We start from the raw sequence: 20368 nt of genomic DNA, 5'->3' as shown, positions 1-20368 counted from the left end.
CTTCCCCCTGTGCCCGCTCTCCATGCGCCTGCGCTCTTGGTCAATGTCAAGTTCAAGCCATTTCCGTCAGCACCAAATATTGCAATGGGATTTACGTTGAGCAGAGCTAGCAGATCTTGATAGCTCTTAGACTGTAAGCCAGATAAAAACAGAAATCTTACAAATCATGCGGCTCACAAGTTCCGGCTGCTGTCCGTTGTTGTTGTTGTAGTTGTTGGTTTTATGGTCTTTAAGCTGGTCCATTGTTAGACAATGTGAAATGAAAATTCCCCAAGTGCCAAAGCGGCGAGCGCCGGGTGGGAGTGCTGTCAGCTATGAATCTCTTTAATTATCGTAGCACCAAATCGAATCGTAGCACACACCCAGCATAACTAAAATACACCAAACTGCGCACAAATTAGATAAAAATTACTTAATCCAACTGCTAACTGCGTATGAGCATTAAAACTTAATGACCTGACAGACAGCCAGCGCCCAGAACCTCAAGACTTGAGAAAATATAATTAATTTCGATTCGCCATCCGACGTGCGATAAAACCTTGAACTACGTTTTTTCTACCATTTATTAGAACGTTCACCACTGGAGTTACTTTCGCTTTTTTGATTACCATAACATAACAGGGGAAACGAGCGCTTGAATCATATTCGTAATTCTTATGAAATACTACTCCAATTATACTGGGCCCATCCGTAAGGAAAGGCAAATGACATAACTGAAGCCATTCACGCATTGTCTTTATTATTTCTTTGCTGAATTAACTGGAGCAGTGTGCCTAATTAGTTAATGAAAAAAAAAAAAAAAAAAAACATTTCTCTGTGTGCTCACTCTAAACATTTTGCACTTCAGCTCAAGTTTATCAATGTGAGCTGATCTCAGTGCTCACCCTATGAAAGCTTAATCATAGCTTAACAAACTTGTTGACTATTGATAATTAAAATGTTAAACTCAACTATTAAAATGATATCTGCTTGGCATTCAAATATTGGCTTAAACTGTTAAGGCTGTTAAGAGTTAACATTTATCAGTTAACATGTTACTGTTAGCTGCTAAGTTTAAAGTGTTTACATTTCGATGTTAACATTTATATTTAAGTATGTAGACACATGTTAATATTAAGATTTTCCCAATATAAATCCCAGTCGTAACTAGATTTCTCAATTGCCTCAGAGTTTTGAGAAAGTTGAGGTTAAAGTGTGACAATAATGAAACTTTGGAGACAACATTTACAGCTACATAAAAATGAGTGGAAGGTGTTATTAGGGCTCGATTAAAGCTTGTACCTGTAGCTTTATTTATATGCTAAGTGTTTATTAGCTAAGAGTCGTGGAAGTATTTTTTTTTTTTTTTTTTTTTTTTAATTTGTCATCTACAAAAATATTACATTTTAACTAAAAACAAAGAAGTTTATTTTTTGATTAAGTTTTTAAATAAATGCCCAGAGTAAATCAGAGAAAATTAAGCAATTGTTTAGTTAATTATGCCAATTTTTAATGATTTACATAAATTAAGCAAATATATATTAAGATCTCTTAATTAATTGTTTAGTTTAGGTATGATTTTAATGATTTACATAAGCTCTTTGATAATTTGCAGCCCTTCACATATTTAGTAAGAGTATAAAATCGTCGGCTTAGTTTCACAACAAATGTCTATATATTTATAGTTCCTTTGTTATTATGACCATAATTTCGAGTTGAACCTGACCGTCGCGTCGGGCCACCTAAGCGAACCGCAAGCGCAAGCCCAGTCACAATGGCAGTCACAGTCACAGTGCCAGTCGCCAGTCCCTGTCCCTGTCCCTGTCCCTGTCCCTGTCGGTGTCTCTGACTCTGTCTCTGTCGCAGTTGTGCGACAATCAACAACAACTTCCTCATGTAAACAAGCCACCGTTTAGGCCCGTCCGCGAGCAGCTGCCACAATCGCAAAGTTGGCCACTTGCACTGGTGAAATTTGATTTCGTTTTGTTTTATCCGTGCGACTCTTTTATGACCGAGCGTAAATGCGAGTAAATTTGTTGTTAAGTTTTTGGCACTCGAATTGAAAATTCAAATAATAACGCTGACTAAGCAGCAGCAGTAGGTAGTGCCAGTGAGCATTTATTAATTATGCATGATAATTGAGGCAAAGGGAAAAAAGTGACGACTACAACCAGCTGGGAACTATTTTGATTGGCTGCAATTATAATTTGCTGAATCAAGTCATGAATTTCGATGCGGTTGCCGCCCTGCGACTCACTCAATGTGCATGCGGGCTAACAACTTTTATTTTAAGACAACTACAAATGCACATATACATATGTGAGTGTCTATGTCTGTGTGTGTGTGTGTGTGTGTGTGTGTGTGTTTGTAGTGGAAAATGCAATAATACAAAAAAGAAAAGCTAGCGAAATTATGTGAACTTGTTATATCACCTGGCCAGCGCGCAGGCAACAGCCAAAAGACAAACCAAGCAACAATCAAAGCAAAAGCTGATGGCAAACACTTTTCCAAAATTGCAACAACAACAGCAACAACAACAACAAATGCACTTTCTTTGCGTTACGCTTCTTTGCATAGCCTCGTGCATTACCAAATCATTTTAAAGCGTATATCTAATAAATAAATCTATATATATTTATATATACATATATAAATCATTATCTTTCTCTGTCTCTCTCTCTCTGTCTCTCTCTCTCTCTCTGTTGGCAGCTGCGGTCAGTGTCCATGTCTAGACATTGAACGCAGAGCCAATTGAAATGAAATGCTTGAATGCTGCTGCCCAAGAAAATGCAAGAGTTAGAGCTGCAGTTAAATCTTGTGGCAAGTGCAATCGACGACAAAAGTTCAACAGACGCGCTAGCAGCCTCCTCCTCCACCTCCCCCTCGCCTGCCGCCTACCGCAGCCAAAATCAAGCGCCTCGCTCACATTTTTAGGCGTTGCAGCAATTGTAAATTAATTCATATTAGCAAAACAAATGCGAAGCTTCACTGTAAAGATGTGTGTGTGTGTGTGTGTATACTCTCTGTCTTTGTCTGTGTGTGTGTTGCTTAGCTTTTAGCATTTCATTGGCGATGAGTTGTTGTGCAGGTTTCGCGGTCTGTGGGAGCATCGCTGCATAAAAAACCGGCGCAAATTATATTCAAGAAAACAAAATATATATAAAAAGAAAAAAAAAAAAATCACAACAACAACAACAGCAGCAGCCATATGTAAATGCAACTGTGTAAAAAGTCGCGTCGCGAAGGCTGAGAAAATCAACACAGCACAAATGTTAATTACGAGAATATCTTTTAACTAGCCAAGCAGATTGCACTTAACTTACATAAAATATCTGATGAATGCAAAATGCGAAAAGCTCTCAAATTTTTGAGGGTGAGTGAGTGTATAGATTATAAATATAAATATATTTATATTTTGCTCAAATTTGATGTTGCACTTGGCTTACGTGTGGTATGCGTGATATTCGATATAAATGTAGAAATTCTAGTTGGACTAGCGCATCCATCGCTTGGCGAAGTTTAGTTGGCAAGCAAGGCAATTCCAATTGGACATATCATAAATGCCAATCTGAATCACATATGTATGTATATACGCGCATTGAGCATGTAACTGCTATGCTGGCATTTAATTAATATGTTCATTAGATTTCAACGTAGGAAATAAGCTGGTAATTAAGTGAAATTAGCGTTAATTAACAACTCATGAACTTAACTGGTATATAGTATACTAAAATTGTTTATATTTAATTATATAGATACAAAGAGCTATACAATAAGAAAAATAATAATTATTGAATTGATTTGCTATTAAACCACATAAGTAAAATAAAAATTGCTAAAATTAAATATGATTATAAATTTGATTTATTTTTACTCTTTATAATATTACAATTTACTGTGAGAAATCGATCTAAAAATGCTAGATATAGAAAAATTACAAATAAAAATTTTATATATATTGAATAAAACTTATAATATATTTTGTTTTATAAATAAAATAGTACACATATAAAAATTTAAAAAAAGCTCAATAAATGTTTAAAAAATTGAATGAATGATCAAAACACATATTTTAAATTTTATTTATCTTATTCGTTATTTCAAGTGGCTCAAGCTAAAATTTAATTCATACACCACATATATTCAATTATATTTTCCCACAGTTTAGAGGACTCGAACAATTAAAAATTATAATATATTTTTTTAATATATAATTTCAAGAATAATATATGACTGGCAGTGAAATAGTGCAGCTGTGCTAGAAATAAAATTATGTTGTCTTACATTTGTTTACTTTGACTACTCTCGTAAAATTAATGTTAACTGTTTTATCAATTTAATACGCGCAACAAATCTAGCAATAAAACAAATTATTAAAGAGATCTCAACAATATTAAAAATTAACTTCTTATGGCATAGAAACAATTACGAACTGAATTTAATTTTGCTACAAATATGATATCATAATGAATGTTAAGTTTTGAGATATCAATCAGTTTGATATTCTAGTGAATCACTGAAGACTTTTCATGGCTCACCGTGCTGCATAACAAATGATTGAATATGAATGACAAAAGCAAAAGCAAAACCAAAGGCAAACGACTCAGCCGTTGAGCTAAAACTCAGAGATCAGCTAAGAGCGCCGCTAAGAGAGCCGCTTCGCTGCTTGCCACTTGCCACTCACCACTCGACGAGCTCTTGTTTGGTATAAAACATAAACAAGCCAAAGAAAGCCATTCATTTTGTTGTTTGAGCTGGCGCGAAACGTTTGTCCCAGCAGCAGTTGAAGTCCAAGTCGAAGTCGAAGCCAACGTCGAAGCAGCCGCACAAGTCAAGCGCTGTGGCATTTAGAGTGCAACATAAAGTGAACACACACATACACATACAGATACAAATACATATGTATATATGTATGTACACACATTGATATCTGTATATAAACAGAAAGTAAACATTGATTGAAGTCGAGACTCTCTAAGTGCACTGTGACAAAATACGACTCAGTTCGCAGTGTGTGCTAAAGTGCTCAAGTGTGCGTGTGTTTGTGCGAGTGCACAAGAATCAATTGGCTTTTCCTATATACTACCATTTGGATACAAACTCAAGGAGTCGCCGCCACAGCAATGCAGTAAGTCAGAGTCGCAGCTATGAATCACAAAGCAAAGCCCCCGAAAAGAATTTTCAATGCAGTTGCTGCCTATAATTATGCCAGACTGAAGGGTGGAGTGAGGAACGGGGGGGCGAAGGTGGGGGCCGTCAAATTTGTGTCGCTTGGCAACCACAAAAAAAAATATTCTTTTCAAATTATTTCAAAACCCATAGAGCATACGTAACTGTAACTGCGCGTTTGTTGTGAGACCTTTTTCTGGCTTTTTTCTAGCTATGTGTGTGTGTGTGTGTTTGTGCTTGGCGTGGGAGTTTTGCTTTGTTTTGCTTTGTTTGTCTTAAGTCTTGTTGCCTGCGGCTCAGACTGAATTTGGTTTGGACAGCCGCAGCCGCAGAAACAGCTAGCAGAGCTGGAGCTGGAGCTGAGTGTCTTTTGGACGTCTTTTGAGGCTTTGCCTTGGCTTATTACCTAATCTCATTGTCTGAACGCCTTCTGAGTGCGCAAAAACTAAAAAAAAAAAAACAAAACAGAAGAAGTAAAGCGTTAAGTAAATAAGCTTGGAAAATGCGCTCACAGCTAAACAACAAAAAAAAAAAAAGCTAAAAAAAAGCGAAACTCTTGCAGCACAGTCTGAATTGTTAGCCTTTGTGTCAATCAATGGTTTTTAGCGACTGTCCCAGCTGTCCCGCTGACTCATTGCCAGGCCAGGGCCAAACTCTGCGCTAACTGGAGTGCATTCGCGCTGGTCAGCAAATAAATAAATGGAGTCAAAAGCAGCCAGAGATCAGCGATTCGATAGGCGGCGGCAAACAGCGACAGTCAAATTGCAACATTTGTCAGCTTATGACAATCCTTTCTAAAAAGAGGCGTATAAATTACTTGGGCTAACTACGGGGTATTATATAACTGCACTACGCTAGCTGCGAAATTGTATCGCTTGCACACATGCACATGCGGCGTATACGCAATATTTCAAAAGTCGTCGCGTTTGAAATTACAGTTAGAGCAAACGAACGATTGAACGAACGAGCGTACGCACAGCAATGCGCATGCGTGGCCCGCCAGCCCGCCAGCCCGTTAGTCCGCTGGGCGAGGCCTCGTGCGTCCCGTTGCCTCAACTATCAAAAGACATGCCAAATTGTCGACGATTAAATCGGTTTCTTTTTCTTATTATTATTATTATTTTTTTTTTACCATTTACCACTTACCATTTACTATTTGCCATTTGGCATTTGTTGGGTGTGTATTTAATGCAATTAATGAATTTGAACGCCCCAGCTACGATTTAATGTTTTGCAGATTCCCACAAAACCTCGCGCGAAGGTCACTCGCAAACTGTAACAAATTGTTTTTGTTGTTGTTGTTTTTTCAATTAAAGCGAAACTAGAAAGAAAATGTTGCACATCAAATTCATTGCCACACGCAATTATCCTCCACATAATTCACATGCTGAAAAATCAACGGCTCGTAAAGAGAGGGCCACAGCGATTCACCATTAAGCAAAAAAAGAAAAAAGAAAAGAAAAAAATGCACGCACATTAAACTTGTTTAATTTGTTGTTGTTGTAATTGTAGCAGTGCAATGTAATTTAGTTTGCTTGATTTTTGTTGTTGTTGTGTTTTCAATTTTTTTTTCGGTGCTGCTAACGAGCGTGCGGTATAATTAACCAATAAAATTAAAGTACATAGCACTCGCGGCTTAAGTGAAAACAAAAGACTTAGGCAACAAACTCAGGTGTTAAATGGCAGCTAATGGCATTGTTGAGCAGGCTCTAAGAAATGAAACAAACAAGAAAAACACACAAAAACAATTTGCTTTACTTCAGTTAACTTGAACCAAAACGAAATTTAATTGGGAAATTTAGCAAAATTGTATTCAAATTGATAAACATTTGTTTGATTTAAAAAGAAAGAAAGACTTGGGCAACAAAATTGGTTGTTAAAAACAATTTGCTTTGAACAACTTGCATTGAGAAATTGTTATACTAGCATTCAAATTGTATGGGGTTTGATCAAATAGAAAGACTTAGGCAACAAACTTGCATGATACATGATATGAAAAGACTTAAACAACAAACTGGCATGTAAAATATTTCTATAGGCTATAGAAAATCAATTTGTTCAACTGGATGAACTGAAATAAAAAATAAAAATTGGAAAAAAAAAATTTAACAAAAATTACTTTAAAAAATTAAAAAATAAAACAAGAAACTATTTAAAAAAATATGAATAGAGTTTTAAAATATATTTATATTTAATTTTCTATAATCGTCGATGTATTATATAACATACATACGTATATATCATATCTATACAAACTTCCATTGATACACTTAGTTACTCTACATTATTATTGCACTGGTCAGTAATTTTCTCAAGCCCCGCATTTAGCCTGAATGGCTCAAGCTTCTATTTCATAATCAATTGAAAACAACATGTCTTATGTCACAGGCGTTATACGCCCAGCTTTTAAGGAAATCAAAACGTATTCAGCTCTTGGCCAAAATAAAAACATTGCTAAAAATTCAATTGGCAGTCAAGAAAAGTCACAAACACACACATACACACACACACACGCTTAGATTTTCTATATGAATGTGCATAATGAAACCATTTTTGCTACGATTGCGACTTACGACTGCGGTTAGAGGCGAAGAGACAAGCGATAAGCGACAAGCGACATAAGAGACAAGGAGACCAGTGAATAGGCATCCACAGACTCGAGAGACAACGCATCGCTTCTTGGCGTCCATGTGATGTAATGTGGTGCATGTCTGGCATCTGGTTTAGGCATCTGGACTACTAACACCAACAGAAAGCGCAGACAGCGCCGACTGGAGTGGAGTAGAGTGGAGTGGAGTGAAATGGAGTGAAGTGGAGTGCTCCATTTATGGCAGACAGTGCGGCCACTTTAGCTATGTGGCATGCAACGCATGATTATGTGGAGCACTAGGAAACGTTTTGCTGGCAACCCAATTTAAACGAAATTGATGAATCCAGTTAATGACTTAACCAAGGCGGCGTTTCGCCTCTTTCTCTCTCTCTCGCTCTCTCTGTTGCTCTTGCTCTTGCCAATAACTGATGGACCAGGATTAACGTAATCAAACAGTAGCTGCCACAGTAGTGACAATGCAACACGGCAACAGCTGCAGCTGCCGCAAAGTACTTAACTCACTTGGCAAAAGTTCAAAGGTGGCCAACAACAATAGCAACAACAACAAATTGGCTAAAGGCCAGAAAGACGGCCAGACAGCCAGACAAATTGCCAGCTAGAATTGCTGAAACAAATTGTATGAGCACTACATATATATAGTTTGTGTGTGTGTGTGTGTGTGTGCGTGTGTGTGTGTGTGTAGGCAGTGGCCATTACATAAGCTTTCGCATTCGCTTTATTAACATGCCTTAATTAGCGCCGCGCCGAATCACCATTAGCATCAACATTAACAGCCACTTGGCCTGACACATTGAAAGTAAAAGTTGGGTTTTTCGCCATTGCTCTACTCTCATACATTTCATATTATGATTATCGCTCATAATATTATTTATGTTCCACTGTTTCTGCTTTCGATTGTAAATGCCTTCGATTCAATTGCACTGCACGCGAGCACGTAACATTGGCCAAGCCGTAACAGCGTCAAGCCAACTCCAACTGGCTGCCGGTCAACTGGCTTTGGTAGTTGGCCACAATGCGTAGCTGGCCCGCCGTTGACATTCAGCCAAAGACTTTCGGCCAACTTGTTGGCTATGCTTCTTCGTGTGGGTTTTCACTAAATGGCGCTTAAATTGAACCCGTCGCTGAGAAAAGTGAGCAACTAAAAAAAAAAAAAGAAACAGCAGCAACAGCAGCAGCAGCAGCACATCTTCATTTTATACCCTATCCCAGGAGACGATTGCCAAAAACATAAATACAAGTTATGCGCCTTAATAGGGTATTCAAGCAGTTAGCTATGTAGGCTAAGACAGAATGTGCCTCGAGGGAGTTGAAAATTAAAAAGAATATCTATAAATTCATGCAACTGTAGATATTTATAATATATGAGTCTGAGTTATGACTAAGCAAACGAAGGTTGAAAAGAAGCAAAGCTCATAGAAATATTCCATATATAAACGAAAATAAAAGTATAAAATGCAGGCAGAATTTTTAAAAGTCAGTCAGCCAACTGCGATCTCGCTTATTGATATTTGTATATGCATAAATTCATATTATTTATTTTTTAATAATTAAAAAACATGTACTTTTGACACTTGGAGTCTTTGAAAAATTGATTAGAATTTTTAAAAAATAAATAAAAATCAGCCAAATAATAAAATATATCTATCTATCTATATGCAGCCCTAGACTAATTTTGAATACTTTATAAATTAATTAATTAATACAATATAGCAAACACATGGATAAACAGCGGATAATCTCTTGCTGGGGCTGTTCAAGATTACTTGATTACTTTTTCATTCATAATAAATTATTAATTTAAAAAGGATTTATTGATCTTAGATTTTATATAATATTATAATACGTACATTGAGATTTGATTCCAATTTTGCTGCAAAAAAAAAGAATTTTGCAAACAAAAATATTAGCTAAAGTTGTCTAAGAAATGCAAAGCTAAGCTACTACAATAACGTTAATCCATTATAAAAAGAAATTACTACGATAATGTGAATCCATTATAAACAACAGTTGACTACAAATCTTCAGTGTTTCACGACTTACGACAAATCAAGATTTGCTTTGCAAAGTAATTAAACAAGAAAAATGAATACTTACTTTGGCAGAGATTAGAGAATATGCCATATCATGACAATATGATATGATAATTTATTATCTGCCAATTTCGAGCTCTAAAGCACACTTCACATAGAGCATTCCAGCAACGACTTTTGGCCATCGGCATTTCCACAGCTGCTGCAGTTAGTGCAACTAACTGCACTTCTTAGCCGTAGCTTGACGACTGCCGAGAGTCCCAGCTCCGCATACCCTCAATCTTTTAGCTGTGATGCGATTACCTTATAACTAGTTTCTGTGCTGCTGCAGCGGCTGCGGCTGCTGGTGCCTTGGTCTTGCATAACGCGTCGCTGGGCTGCCGCAGTTGTTGCCTTCTTTGGCTGCAATTTGGCGGCATCTTCGCTGCATCTTTTTTTTTTTTTTTTTCTTTGTGCTCTCTGCGCTTTTGTTGGTGTCTCGCGGCAAAAGGTTCGCGTAAAATCAAATATTTTTCCCGCGTTTTGCGCATTGAGGTTGCCACAAAAGTTTCCCATATCATAAAGTCTTACTTATTGATGGCATGACTTGGCTAATCTGATTGCTATTGCCAATTCCCATTTCTTCTCATTGCATGTGTGTGTGTGTATCTTTGTGTTGTATTTTGCAGAAGCAATCGATGCCTGACGTTGATCCTAGTGGCAATGGGCCTGTGTGCCTGTGCACATGCTGCCGCAACGGGTGCCCCCACAGCGACGGCCACCACGGAGAAGCCGAAAGGCTTCTCGGCACGCTCCCTGGATGTGAGCGCCAGCGGCGATGATGATGACGAATTCGAGACGCAGGCACAGACACATTTGGCCTATCGGCAGCAGCAGCAGCAGCAGCAGCAGCGGCCACTGTACGAGTACAGCGAGGAGGATCAGGAGGAGGCGCCGCGTCAGGTGTACATCAATCGCAACAATGGCAGGCAGCAGAGCAACTATCTGAAGAAGCAGCCGCTGAGCCGTGAGGAGAGCGAGGAGGAGGAGGAGGAAGTCGAAGAGCCCGATCGTCTCTCCACGCTGCTCAGCAAATCCTCCTTCAGCTGCACAGATCGCAACTCTGGGTGAGCACAGCGACAACTCTCATAATTAGCAATTTAATTTATCCGAATCTCCGCAGCTACTATGCCGATGAGTCGCTGAACTGTGAGGTCTTCCACTACTGCCAGGAGAGCCAGAAGCATTCGTGGATCTGCCCCGAGGGCTTCACCTTTCATCAAATCCACTTGATCTGCATGCCTCCATCGCACGACAACATCTGCAAGCAGTCCTCCAAGTACCATATTGTCAACGACTATCTCTACAAGCCCATCAATCTGCAGGAGCATCAGAGCAAGCCGAACGTCACGCTGCGCTACTCCGAGCGCTATTTCCCAGAGAACTATTACGAGCACGAGCGCTACGACGAGGAGGAGGAGGAGCTGCCCGCACCCCGTCCACGCATTCAGCATCAGCAGCAGCAGCACCGTCAAGCGATTGCCTACCAGTCGCAGCCACAGCCGCAGCCACAGCACGCGCCCCAAGTACGCGTTCAATACCAACAGCAGCCTCAGCAGCAGCAGCAGCAGCAACAGCATCATCATCAGCAGCAGCAACAGCAGGTTGTTACACAGATCAGACACCAGCCGCAGCCCACAACCATTGCCTATAGGAAGCCATTGCCCACGACAACCATACAGCCGCAGATTCAGCCACAGCTGCAATTGCATCAGCTGCAGCAACAGCATCAGCATCAGAGGCCGCAGACATTGGCGCCCACAGTGACACCGGCGCCGTACCGTTTCTTCACTGCCTCGCCGCTTCAGCATCTGCAGCAGCAGCAGGTCTATCGTACTCCAGAAGAGATTAACATATCGCTGCAGCAGCGCCGGCCCCAGGTATTCATTGCCTCCACAACGCCCCGCTACTACGAGGATGAGTACCTGTACGAGCGAAGGAAGTGAACGTGAGAGCCGAAGCAGCTGCTGTTCCAGCTGACCAGCTGAGCAGCCCAATGTAAACAGTCTTGTCGTTCCACGCCTTGTATGAGTTACCCCCTAGGCTTAAGCTGCGCCCACTTATCATGTATATTCTATAACAACTATATAGTCCCAAAATTTAGCGCGAGTTTTATGTACCTTATTTGTAATATTTAATGTCCTGCTAGAAGAATCCGCCTTCTAACTCATTTCGATAATAAAGTACGCAACGTTTTAAGTTAAGCATCTTCATTGTATATCAATTTCCATGTATTGATCTGCATTGGAGAGCTGCATGGCTTGGCTTTTGGTGCCCTCCTCCACGACATAGTTGGGTCCGACCAGACAGTTATTTAGCACCGAGCCACTTTTCACATGCGCACGATGTCCAATGATGCAGTTGTTGATATTGCAGCCTTCATCCACAATCGCATTGGCCATGATGATCGAGTTGGTTACAATATTCTTCGGACTCACAACACAATTGGCGCCAAAGACGCTGCAGTTGAGCGAGGTCTTCTCCGAGAGCTTGGCGTTGTCCGCGACAATGATATCCTTGGTCTGTGTCGACTTGACCACAGCACCAGGTGCAATTAGCGGATGCGAGTCGCCGCATAGCTCCGTCCAAATGCCCGAGAGCTTGCGATTGATGGCCAGAAAACTGAGTGTCGTATTAACACGCACTCCAATCGCCTCCTTTGGCGCTTGCACTGCAAAGCAGCGCACGACGTCGCCGTGGTAGGGTATATGCGACAGGGATTGATTGAACAGCGAGGTCTGTGTCAGTTTCTGATCCAGCGCCGTGTGCGTTACATACTGCATATAAATGACATTTTGATTGCGGCTCACAAATGAAAAGAGTATCTTCAACTCACGTGCAAAATATTATCCTCATTCTTGGTGGCAACACCCACATCGGAGATAGTGTCCGGCAACGTTTTTGTCGAGCGCCTCGCATGCTGTTTGCGAATGAGATGTGGCAGAAACTCGCCTTTGAATGTTGAAATTTTCTCTTTCTGAATGAAATTAAATAATTGATCGTAAATTTAAATAATTTGAATAACAGATTTTTCTCTCTTCATACCCTGTGCAGATAGTTGATCACCCATTTCTTGAGCACATAGATGTGTGCATCCAGCAGTCGCCCATACACATCCAGTTGTCCCTTGTTCTTGAGCAGATGACGCTGAATGTTAAGCGTATCCTCACAGTCGCTGGCAGCAAAAACAAATGCCAAACGCTGTGTGGCCGTATGAATGCCAATCATATCACGCTCTGGCTTGTGCTTCGTCTTGGGACCGGGCATAATGACGTCCGACTCGAAGCCGCTCTTAAAGAGCAACATAGCCAGCGAAGCATCATCGGCACGAAACTTGTTGATCAGCGGATATAAGCTGACATTGGTAACGATATCACAGCTAACAACCAAGAAGTCCGATTTGATTCTGAAAGCGAATAGTACTAATTATATATTATGAATAAATAGTTAATATTAACTAGTTATACTTGTCGTATATGTAGCGCAGGCTGTCGGCTGTGCCAAAATCACTGTCACTTGGCACTGTCGCATAGTCGATTTTCACTTTAAGGTGCGTGTGCTCCAGTGCCACCTGTATCTCTAGTTTATCCTGTTCTTGCACCACAACAATTACCTCTGCAGAAAAAAATAACATAAGAACTTCACTAGATATTAATTATTATTTGCATTATTGATATTGATCACCTGTAAAGTTATGCCTGCTTAGCATATTGAGTGGATACCATATGAGAGGATATGGACCCACGGGCAGCAAACACTTGGGCGCATCGCCAAGCACTTCTGGCAGACGTGTGCCACGGCCCGCAGCTAAAACTACAGCTTGAAATTCGGAATTTGTCATTTTTTATGCCAGCACAATTATCAAGAGTATTTTAAATTGCCAACACGCTTGACCGACGACGAAACAGCTGTTCGAGCAGCTCTTGGCGTTAGCCAACACTGTTGCCCATGGGACATATGTTGCTGTCACATGACTGCATTTGCATTGTTTTTGCAATTGTATAAATCTAGTCAGATGACCCATTTTCTCCATTGAGACTCCCATAATTTTATGCACTTTTCAGCAGAAATTACAACACTTTTAGAACAACAAAAGACTTTAATGTATGATTTGAGCGCTACATAACTACAAAATTGGAATACATACATTTTTCTTATTGGAATTAGACTATATACTTTAAGCTTACAAAGGTTGCAGTAGCTACATTTTACATACAATAAGTTTTTGTTTGGGGTTTTCTTTTGCGGTTGAAAAATGGAAACAGAACAAATATTTTTTCTTGAAGTTTAACAATAACATATTGCTGGAATACACACACACGTAGACACGTATGGGATTAATACTTAGAAGAGAACATCATCATCGCCCTCATCGAGTATGTTCGTCTGCTGACGAACATCGATGCCCTGTTCAAGAAGCTCTGCTTTCTTGGCATCTGCCTTCTGACGGGCCTCACGCTTCTTGTCCTGAATCTTCTTCAAGCGGTAGAACTCCTCACGCTCAAGCTCATCCAGCTCCGAGATGATGTACGCCAATGTACGATCGATACGAGGTATGATGACATGCTCAATGGCATTGACACGACGATTCGTGATCTTGATGACCTCGTCGAGGGTGACGAAGGAGGTCTGGAGTGAAGCCAGTTCAACGAGCAGCTTGACGGCGCTCTGGTAGTTCTTCTTTAATTTGGCCAGCTGTTGACCACCACGGGCCAGACCAGCCAGCTCATAAGTATCAGCGCCATCCTGATAAGACTCGAACACGGGCAGCGTAACACCAGCGACGTTGTCTTTCTTGGTACGTATCTTGATTTGGGCTTTGGTCACGTTTTGCAGCACCACCTGATTGATGTCGCCCGATGTGAACTTGGCTTCGGCCAACGAGAAGGCGGCCTCTTTCATAACATCGCCCATCAAAGTTTTCGTCTCGATGATTTTGCCAAGAATCATACGGAAGCGCATTTGCAATGCATCAGCTTTTTTCTTCAACAGCCCATGACCTTTCTGAGCACCCGCAAGACGGGCCTTCATTAACATTTGGGCGCCACGAGACGGGAAAATCGGTAATCTATCTTTTCCAGACATTTTCGTATAATTTTAATATTTGTACAGGGTTATTAGCTCGATTTTTTTACTGCGCACCACAAATTTTAACACACCCGTCGAAGAACACTGAAAAACTCCAACTGGACTGGATAAACACAGTGCTGACTAAGCCTCAGAAAGTGAGGTGTTGGACAATACATTGTAGAAGCAGTAATGCAAAATGTTAAAGAAAAATACCTTTGTTCTATAATTACAACATGTTAAACTGTAACATAAGTTAGAATTTATTTGTAAAACAACTATGTTAATTAATTTTAGTTATTGCTTTACGCATTTTATATAGTGGCCCCAGTATCGAAAAAGTAGTACTGCACAGTGGCATGTAGCATTAGTGTTGAGTAACATCTCATAGAAACAGCTGTTTAGTAAACATCTGTAAACAAAGCAGTGGCTCTAGCGGCATATTTATAAATAATGCAAATTTTGCAACGTTTGTTTTGGTCATCACCAAAAACAATACAAACATACTGCCGTAACTACGCCAAAAAACCAAAGGGGGCCATGGCACACAACCGACGCATGGTGCACAAGGAATTGCTGCGTTATGTAAACCCATATGCATGCATTAATATCAAATCGGATATCGCCATCCATGTGGAGCCCGCCGATGTCCATGTGTATACCAGTGGAGATGTAATTATAGCCCAGCTAACTGGTGGTCCTGTGTCCAACTCAAATGTCGATCTGAATATGGATGTTGAAGACGGCGACAAGGTTGTCAATGTCTTGGTTAAAAAGCTAAACGAACAGAAGTCGCATTTTAAATGCCTTCTAAAGATTCCCGTGCGTGCCGACGTCAACCTGGAAGCAAAAGAAAAAGTAACCATACAGGGCATACAAGGCGAGGTACTTAAGATCAAGGCAGCTGGAGATATATTCACCAGGAATGTACGAGCCACAGAAATATCGCTGAACAGCGAAAATGGCAACATCATCTGTGAGGGAACGCTGCTGGGCAAGAGCACCGAAATCGAAACACAGAACGGAGTAAGTAGCTAAGATAGCCAGTGTCAACAATATAATTTATGTATTGCTGCTCAGAACATCAATCTGGACAAGCTGCAGGGTGACAGCCTAAAGTGCTCCACACAGGCAGGTGACATCAATACGGACTGCTGCTACGTAGAGAAATCAAAGTTTGAGACAACAACGGGCAGCATGGAGCTAAAGAATGTGCACAAAACTAGCGAAGTATATGTTCACCAAGCGGGTGATCTGAAGATGAGTGAGTATGGACATTTTCTTATCCATGAAATAATTCAGAAAATCTCTCTTTTCTAGCTGGCGTCCATGGAAACCTGAACGTGTTCTCTAAAGGCGGCAGCATGAATCTCCAGCTCTCTGAGCTAAATGGCAAAAGTGAGATTGTGGCACAGAATCTTATTGACGAGGCCATAATCAATATATCCGAGGCAATAGAGAACATAAATATAGAAGTTAAAGCCAGTCAGGTTAACCTAAACAACGAGCTGGACCATGTCTCCCATGCATTGAGCGAAGACAAAAGCAAGTTTTTACTAAACAATGAGAATGATCATCATCTGGTCATTAGCACCACAGGAGAGAATGGAGTGCGCCTTGGCAAGCAATCGTGGACCGATATGCTGAGGCAAAAAATGAAATCGAATAAATAAATTTAAGATATTACAAATATTTATAGTATCTTTCATTATGAATGTATGTACGTATGTATGCTCGTATGTATGTATATAAGTAGTTATAAGTATAAGAAATATGTATTAATATGTATGTATTGTGCATTCATGCAACAATTTTTCAGTCCTGTTTTTATGAGTATTATTTGGCTTTGCCAGCTACTTCGTTTAAAACCACGCCAAGGCGCTGATGTGCCCTCTGAATCAGTACATCATCCACCTGTTCCGTCTGCAAGGCAGCTCGAAACATATCCACTTTCATAGCATCAATTTCTTGTATATCCCTAACTAGAATTGGAACATCCGCGCGGACGAACATGTGCGCCAATAGGCGCAACACTTTAAAAGCGTTTTCCTCGTACTGTGAACGAGGCTCATCCTCGTAAGCTTCAAAATCATTTTCATCGTATTCGGTATAGTCTTCAATATGCTGACGTAAAGTTGTCCACACGCCAAGTAAATTGGCAAAGGCAGCCTTGTCATAGAAATATTTAAGACACTGTAAAAGTAATTAGTTTTTAATTTAAAGATTTTTATTATTTGTATGTATTTAGCTTACGCTGCATATATGCGCTAGGTCCTCCAAATACTCCTCCTGCCGCTCGCCCAGTGGCAACAGCTGATTGGGCTGCTGCAGGAACAGTAAGATGCGGGTCAAACAAAACATAATGCTGGGTGTATACACATCCATGGACATCTGCGCCTCCGGCAGCTGCACCAGTATCGTGCATATATTGAGGTAGGTTTGAATTACTTCGATGTCGCAGTTTATTTTTGGTGTACTCATCTCGTCCCCATCATCGTCAATACCATTTGGATCGACGGTGATGGGTGCCTGATCGGTAACGATTCCATCCACTTCATCCGCCTGCTTTGCCAAATCATCACGCATTAGACGAATAAAAGCATTATTAACGCCCTCGCAAAGCTCCTGTACTAAAAATACTTCCGAGAAGGGCTTTAACTTGAGATCCGGCGTCTGGGCGTTCTCCTCCTCGACCAGGGCACAGCTTGCCAGCACAGCATTAATGGCTTTAAGAGCGGCCAAAAGGAGCTCATCGCTCACTGACTGCTGCAGTATAAAGCCGAGATTCTTTGCTGAGCCCTCGAAGGCGGCAAAGCAAATGTACCACTCAATGGCCAGTTGCTCCTTGCCACTGACCACATGTGCCATCACATATTGATATACACGCATCAACTGGATCAGCATGCTCGTATCCATGCAGGTGCTTAGCTTCAGCAGCATTTCAATCCAATCAGCGCGTGCCGTCAGCTGCTCCACACACTCCACTTGCGCGCACATGTTCCCCAGCAGTCCAATGAGAATCTCATACAGACGCACATCCTCGCTGGAGGAGATGGCAAACATAATTAGCTCAATGGCATCATTCTCGAGTAGCAGAGCAACTACTTCCGGGGAGACAGACATATCCCACACCTTGCACAAATCATCCTCTAACTCCAACTCCAATGCTGTATGTGGTAGCTGCTGGCTGAGTTGCATCAATGTCTGTAATATAAATTTCTTGCTGAACATTGTCTCGCCAACAGCATCACCACGCATGCGCATTAACAGCTCGTTCTCATCAGCATCCGAAGCATCATCCTCATTGTTTTGAATTCCGTGGGGTTGGGGCGAATTCGACTCCGATTTATTTTCACCATTTCCAGTGCCGTTTGTCTCCGATGCAACAGCCTCGTTTGATTTAGTCTCCATCCGAATTAGACCGTTTGTCTCGTTATTAACGGTAACAGCACCAATATTATTATCTCTTTCCGCACTATCCACATCTTTGGTCATTTTGGCTGGTGTCTGGTGTCTGGGCTCCGAAATAAGTTCGATCGAGTGGTTCACAAAAGCGGAACTGAAATGAACAAAGCTGTTTGCAACCAATTCGATAAATTTAACATTTTCTGTTAACTTTCAAAAGCTTGGAGTGCATTAACAGACGGCGATTTGTCCATACAATTTTTCAATTGTAATGCCAATTATAACTTAAAATTCTTATAATATTGCTATCCTATTTCATTTTAAGCTCGAGTCTAAAAGTTGTAGCAGCTTTGATCTGAGCCAGGCAATACTATTAAATAAGTTTTTAAATTTTTTTAAATAGGTTTTTATTCTAAACGCTGTCTTTTAATAAACACATCCAGCAAATGAGAAATGGGAATATCTGCAGAAGTTGGCGGTTGCGGAGGCGCAATATTATTGCGATGCTGTGGAAATGTGGGCATCATGCGCGGATCACAAGCTACACAAAATAGAAAAGAATTTATTAAAAATAAGTTGTAATATATATACAAACTCGGCTTACGCTGTGGCGGCTCAGTGAAATATTTACTGTTCAAGCAGTCTTCGGCTGTGCCTCGCGTGCTGGGATTGTAGATGAATAGCGAGTTTAGCAGGCTTCTGCCCGCTGGACCAATCATTTGGAATTTTGTTTTTAAGTTATTGTACGGCTGTTGGCTAAACGTAAAGTTCTGTACGGCAGGCAAATCTTTATAGCCGGGCCAAATCGATTCCGATGGAGCGCCAAGCAGGTCAATAATCATGTCCAGCTGTGCAATTTCCGAGGTGCCCGGCAGTAGCGGCTTTCCTAATAACAGCTCTCCCAGAATGCAACCGAAAGCCCACATATCAATCGACGTTGTATGAGTTCTAGAGCCCAGCAACAGCTCCGGTGCACGATACCAAAGGGTGACCATTTGTGGGGTCATTGGCTTTGGGGGGTCGCCAAACAAGCGAGCGAGGCCAAAATCAGCTGAAATTGAGATTGTGTTTATATATGATGTGTGACGAAGTTCAGCCCATACTTACCCACTTTGATGCAGCCTTTGTCCGTCATTAGTAGGTTGGAGACCTTCAGATCTCGATGTATAATATAACGTTCATGCATATACTTCAAGGCGCGCAGCACCTGCAGCGTTATGCACTTCACCTCCGATTCCGTAAATGGCTGTGACATATTATCCAGCACCGAGGCCAGATCCTGCTCACAGAAATCCATTACCAAGAAGATGCTAAGCGAGAGAATATTACAATTTACATAAATCTCTCAAAATCGTCTCTTCCTCTTACCTGTCCAGACTTTTGCCCACCACAACTTCTCGCAATCGTACAATATTCTCGTGCTGACAACGCTTTAGTATCATAATCTCACGCAGTCCACTTACAGGCAAGCCATCCTTTTCCTGGTCCATGCGGACTCTCTTCAGAGCCACAATTTCTCCACTGCGAGTGTCGCGCGCTCGATCTAAACAAAAGAGATTCAGTAATGATGCGAGTACAATTGATTGAGCTATGCACTTACATACAATACCATAGCTGCCCTCGCCCACGCGGTTGAGCTTCTCGAATTCGGATACTGGACGGCAACGGCCATACTGAACAAAAATATTGATAAGGGAATAGAAAAAGCCGGCACATGACAAAATGCTCATTTAATACAAACCACATTTTGTTCCGGTATGGGCATGGGCGTGCCGCTGTTCTTGAGTGATATTAGAAAACCTTTGCGGGTTATTGGTGCTTGAGGATCTGGCGCAGGATTTGTATCCAATTCATTTGACTTCTTGTCGCTGGACATGTTTATTTTGTTTTAGAATGGTTGAACGACATAAACATAAAACATAAACAGCTCAGAAAGAATCGATACTTTCTCAATTACTGCAAGAACTGTGCTGCAGAAACCAGGGATACAAGCACAAAAATGTTATCAAAGTGCGCAAAATGTAGAGAATTTGAAATGTTGCTGGTACTTTTGGTCATTGTGAAAATA

At 40.9% G+C, this 20368-nt stretch overlaps 6 protein-coding genes across 6 annotated transcripts; 2 read left to right on the top strand and 4 right to left on the bottom strand.

Annotated features, from left to right (window-relative positions):
- The first annotated feature begins 4721 nt into the window (after window positions 1–4721).
- Window positions 4722–12032, top strand: LOC6579159 (transcription factor SPT20 homolog). Its single transcript, XM_002005020.4, has 3 exons — window positions 4722–5107; window positions 10458–10895; window positions 10952–12032. The coding sequence occupies exons 1-3, from the start codon at window positions 5103–5105 to the stop codon at window positions 11772–11774; spliced, it is 1266 nt and encodes a 421-aa protein (XP_002005056.2). The 5' UTR covers window positions 4722–5102; the 3' UTR covers window positions 11775–12032.
- LOC6579158 (translation initiation factor eIF-2B subunit gamma) lies at window positions 11939–13752 on the bottom strand. The gene is made up of 5 exons (XM_002005019.4): window positions 13513–13752; window positions 13296–13443; window positions 12874–13234; window positions 12665–12805; window positions 11939–12605 (listed from the first exon to the last, which is right to left on the bottom strand). The coding sequence occupies exons 1-5, from the start codon at window positions 13667–13669 to the stop codon at window positions 12039–12041; spliced, it is 1374 nt and encodes a 457-aa protein (XP_002005055.1). The 5' UTR covers window positions 13670–13752; the 3' UTR covers window positions 11939–12038.
- Window positions 13753–13907: 155 nt separating this feature from the next.
- LOC6579157 (V-type proton ATPase subunit D 1) lies at window positions 13908–15026 on the bottom strand. The gene has a single exon (XM_002005018.4). It carries the CDS (start codon window positions 14911–14913, stop codon window positions 14173–14175), a length of 741 nt encoding a protein of 246 aa, XP_002005054.1. The 5' UTR covers window positions 14914–15026; the 3' UTR covers window positions 13908–14172.
- A 249-nt stretch (window positions 15027–15275) lies between these two features.
- Window positions 15276–16587, top strand: LOC6579156 (protein FAM185A). The gene is made up of 3 exons (XM_002005017.4): window positions 15276–15921; window positions 15976–16159; window positions 16216–16587. The coding sequence occupies exons 1-3, from the start codon at window positions 15349–15351 to the stop codon at window positions 16566–16568; spliced, it is 1110 nt and encodes a 369-aa protein (XP_002005053.3). The 5' UTR covers window positions 15276–15348; the 3' UTR covers window positions 16569–16587.
- Window positions 16588–16719: 132 nt separating this feature from the next.
- On the bottom strand, window positions 16720–18455 carry LOC6579155. The gene is made up of 2 exons (XM_002005016.4): window positions 17149–18455; window positions 16720–17088 (listed from the first exon to the last, which is right to left on the bottom strand). The coding sequence occupies exons 1-2, from the start codon at window positions 18388–18390 to the stop codon at window positions 16732–16734; spliced, it is 1599 nt and encodes a 532-aa protein (XP_002005052.1). The 5' UTR covers window positions 18391–18455; the 3' UTR covers window positions 16720–16731.
- A 227-nt stretch (window positions 18456–18682) lies between these two features.
- Window positions 18683–20254, bottom strand: LOC6579154 (cyclin-dependent kinase 10). Its single transcript, XM_002005015.4, has 6 exons — window positions 20042–20254; window positions 19901–19973; window positions 19669–19843; window positions 19408–19610; window positions 18905–19351; window positions 18683–18841 (listed from the first exon to the last, which is right to left on the bottom strand). Exons 1-6 carry the CDS (start codon window positions 20174–20176, stop codon window positions 18708–18710), a joined length of 1167 nt encoding a protein of 388 aa, XP_002005051.1. The 5' UTR covers window positions 20177–20254; the 3' UTR covers window positions 18683–18707.
- Window positions 20255–20368: the final 114 nt, after the last annotated feature.

The sequence above is a fragment of the Drosophila mojavensis genome, unplaced genomic scaffold (assembly GCF_018153725.1).
Source record: "Drosophila mojavensis isolate 15081-1352.22 unplaced genomic scaffold, ASM1815372v1 contig_80, whole genome shotgun sequence".
NCBI classification, from domain to species: Eukaryota; Metazoa; Arthropoda; class Insecta; order Diptera; family Drosophilidae; genus Drosophila; species Drosophila mojavensis.
The sequence above is the reverse complement of the archived record's forward strand: the minus strand, read 5'-3'. Positions and strand labels throughout refer to the sequence as shown.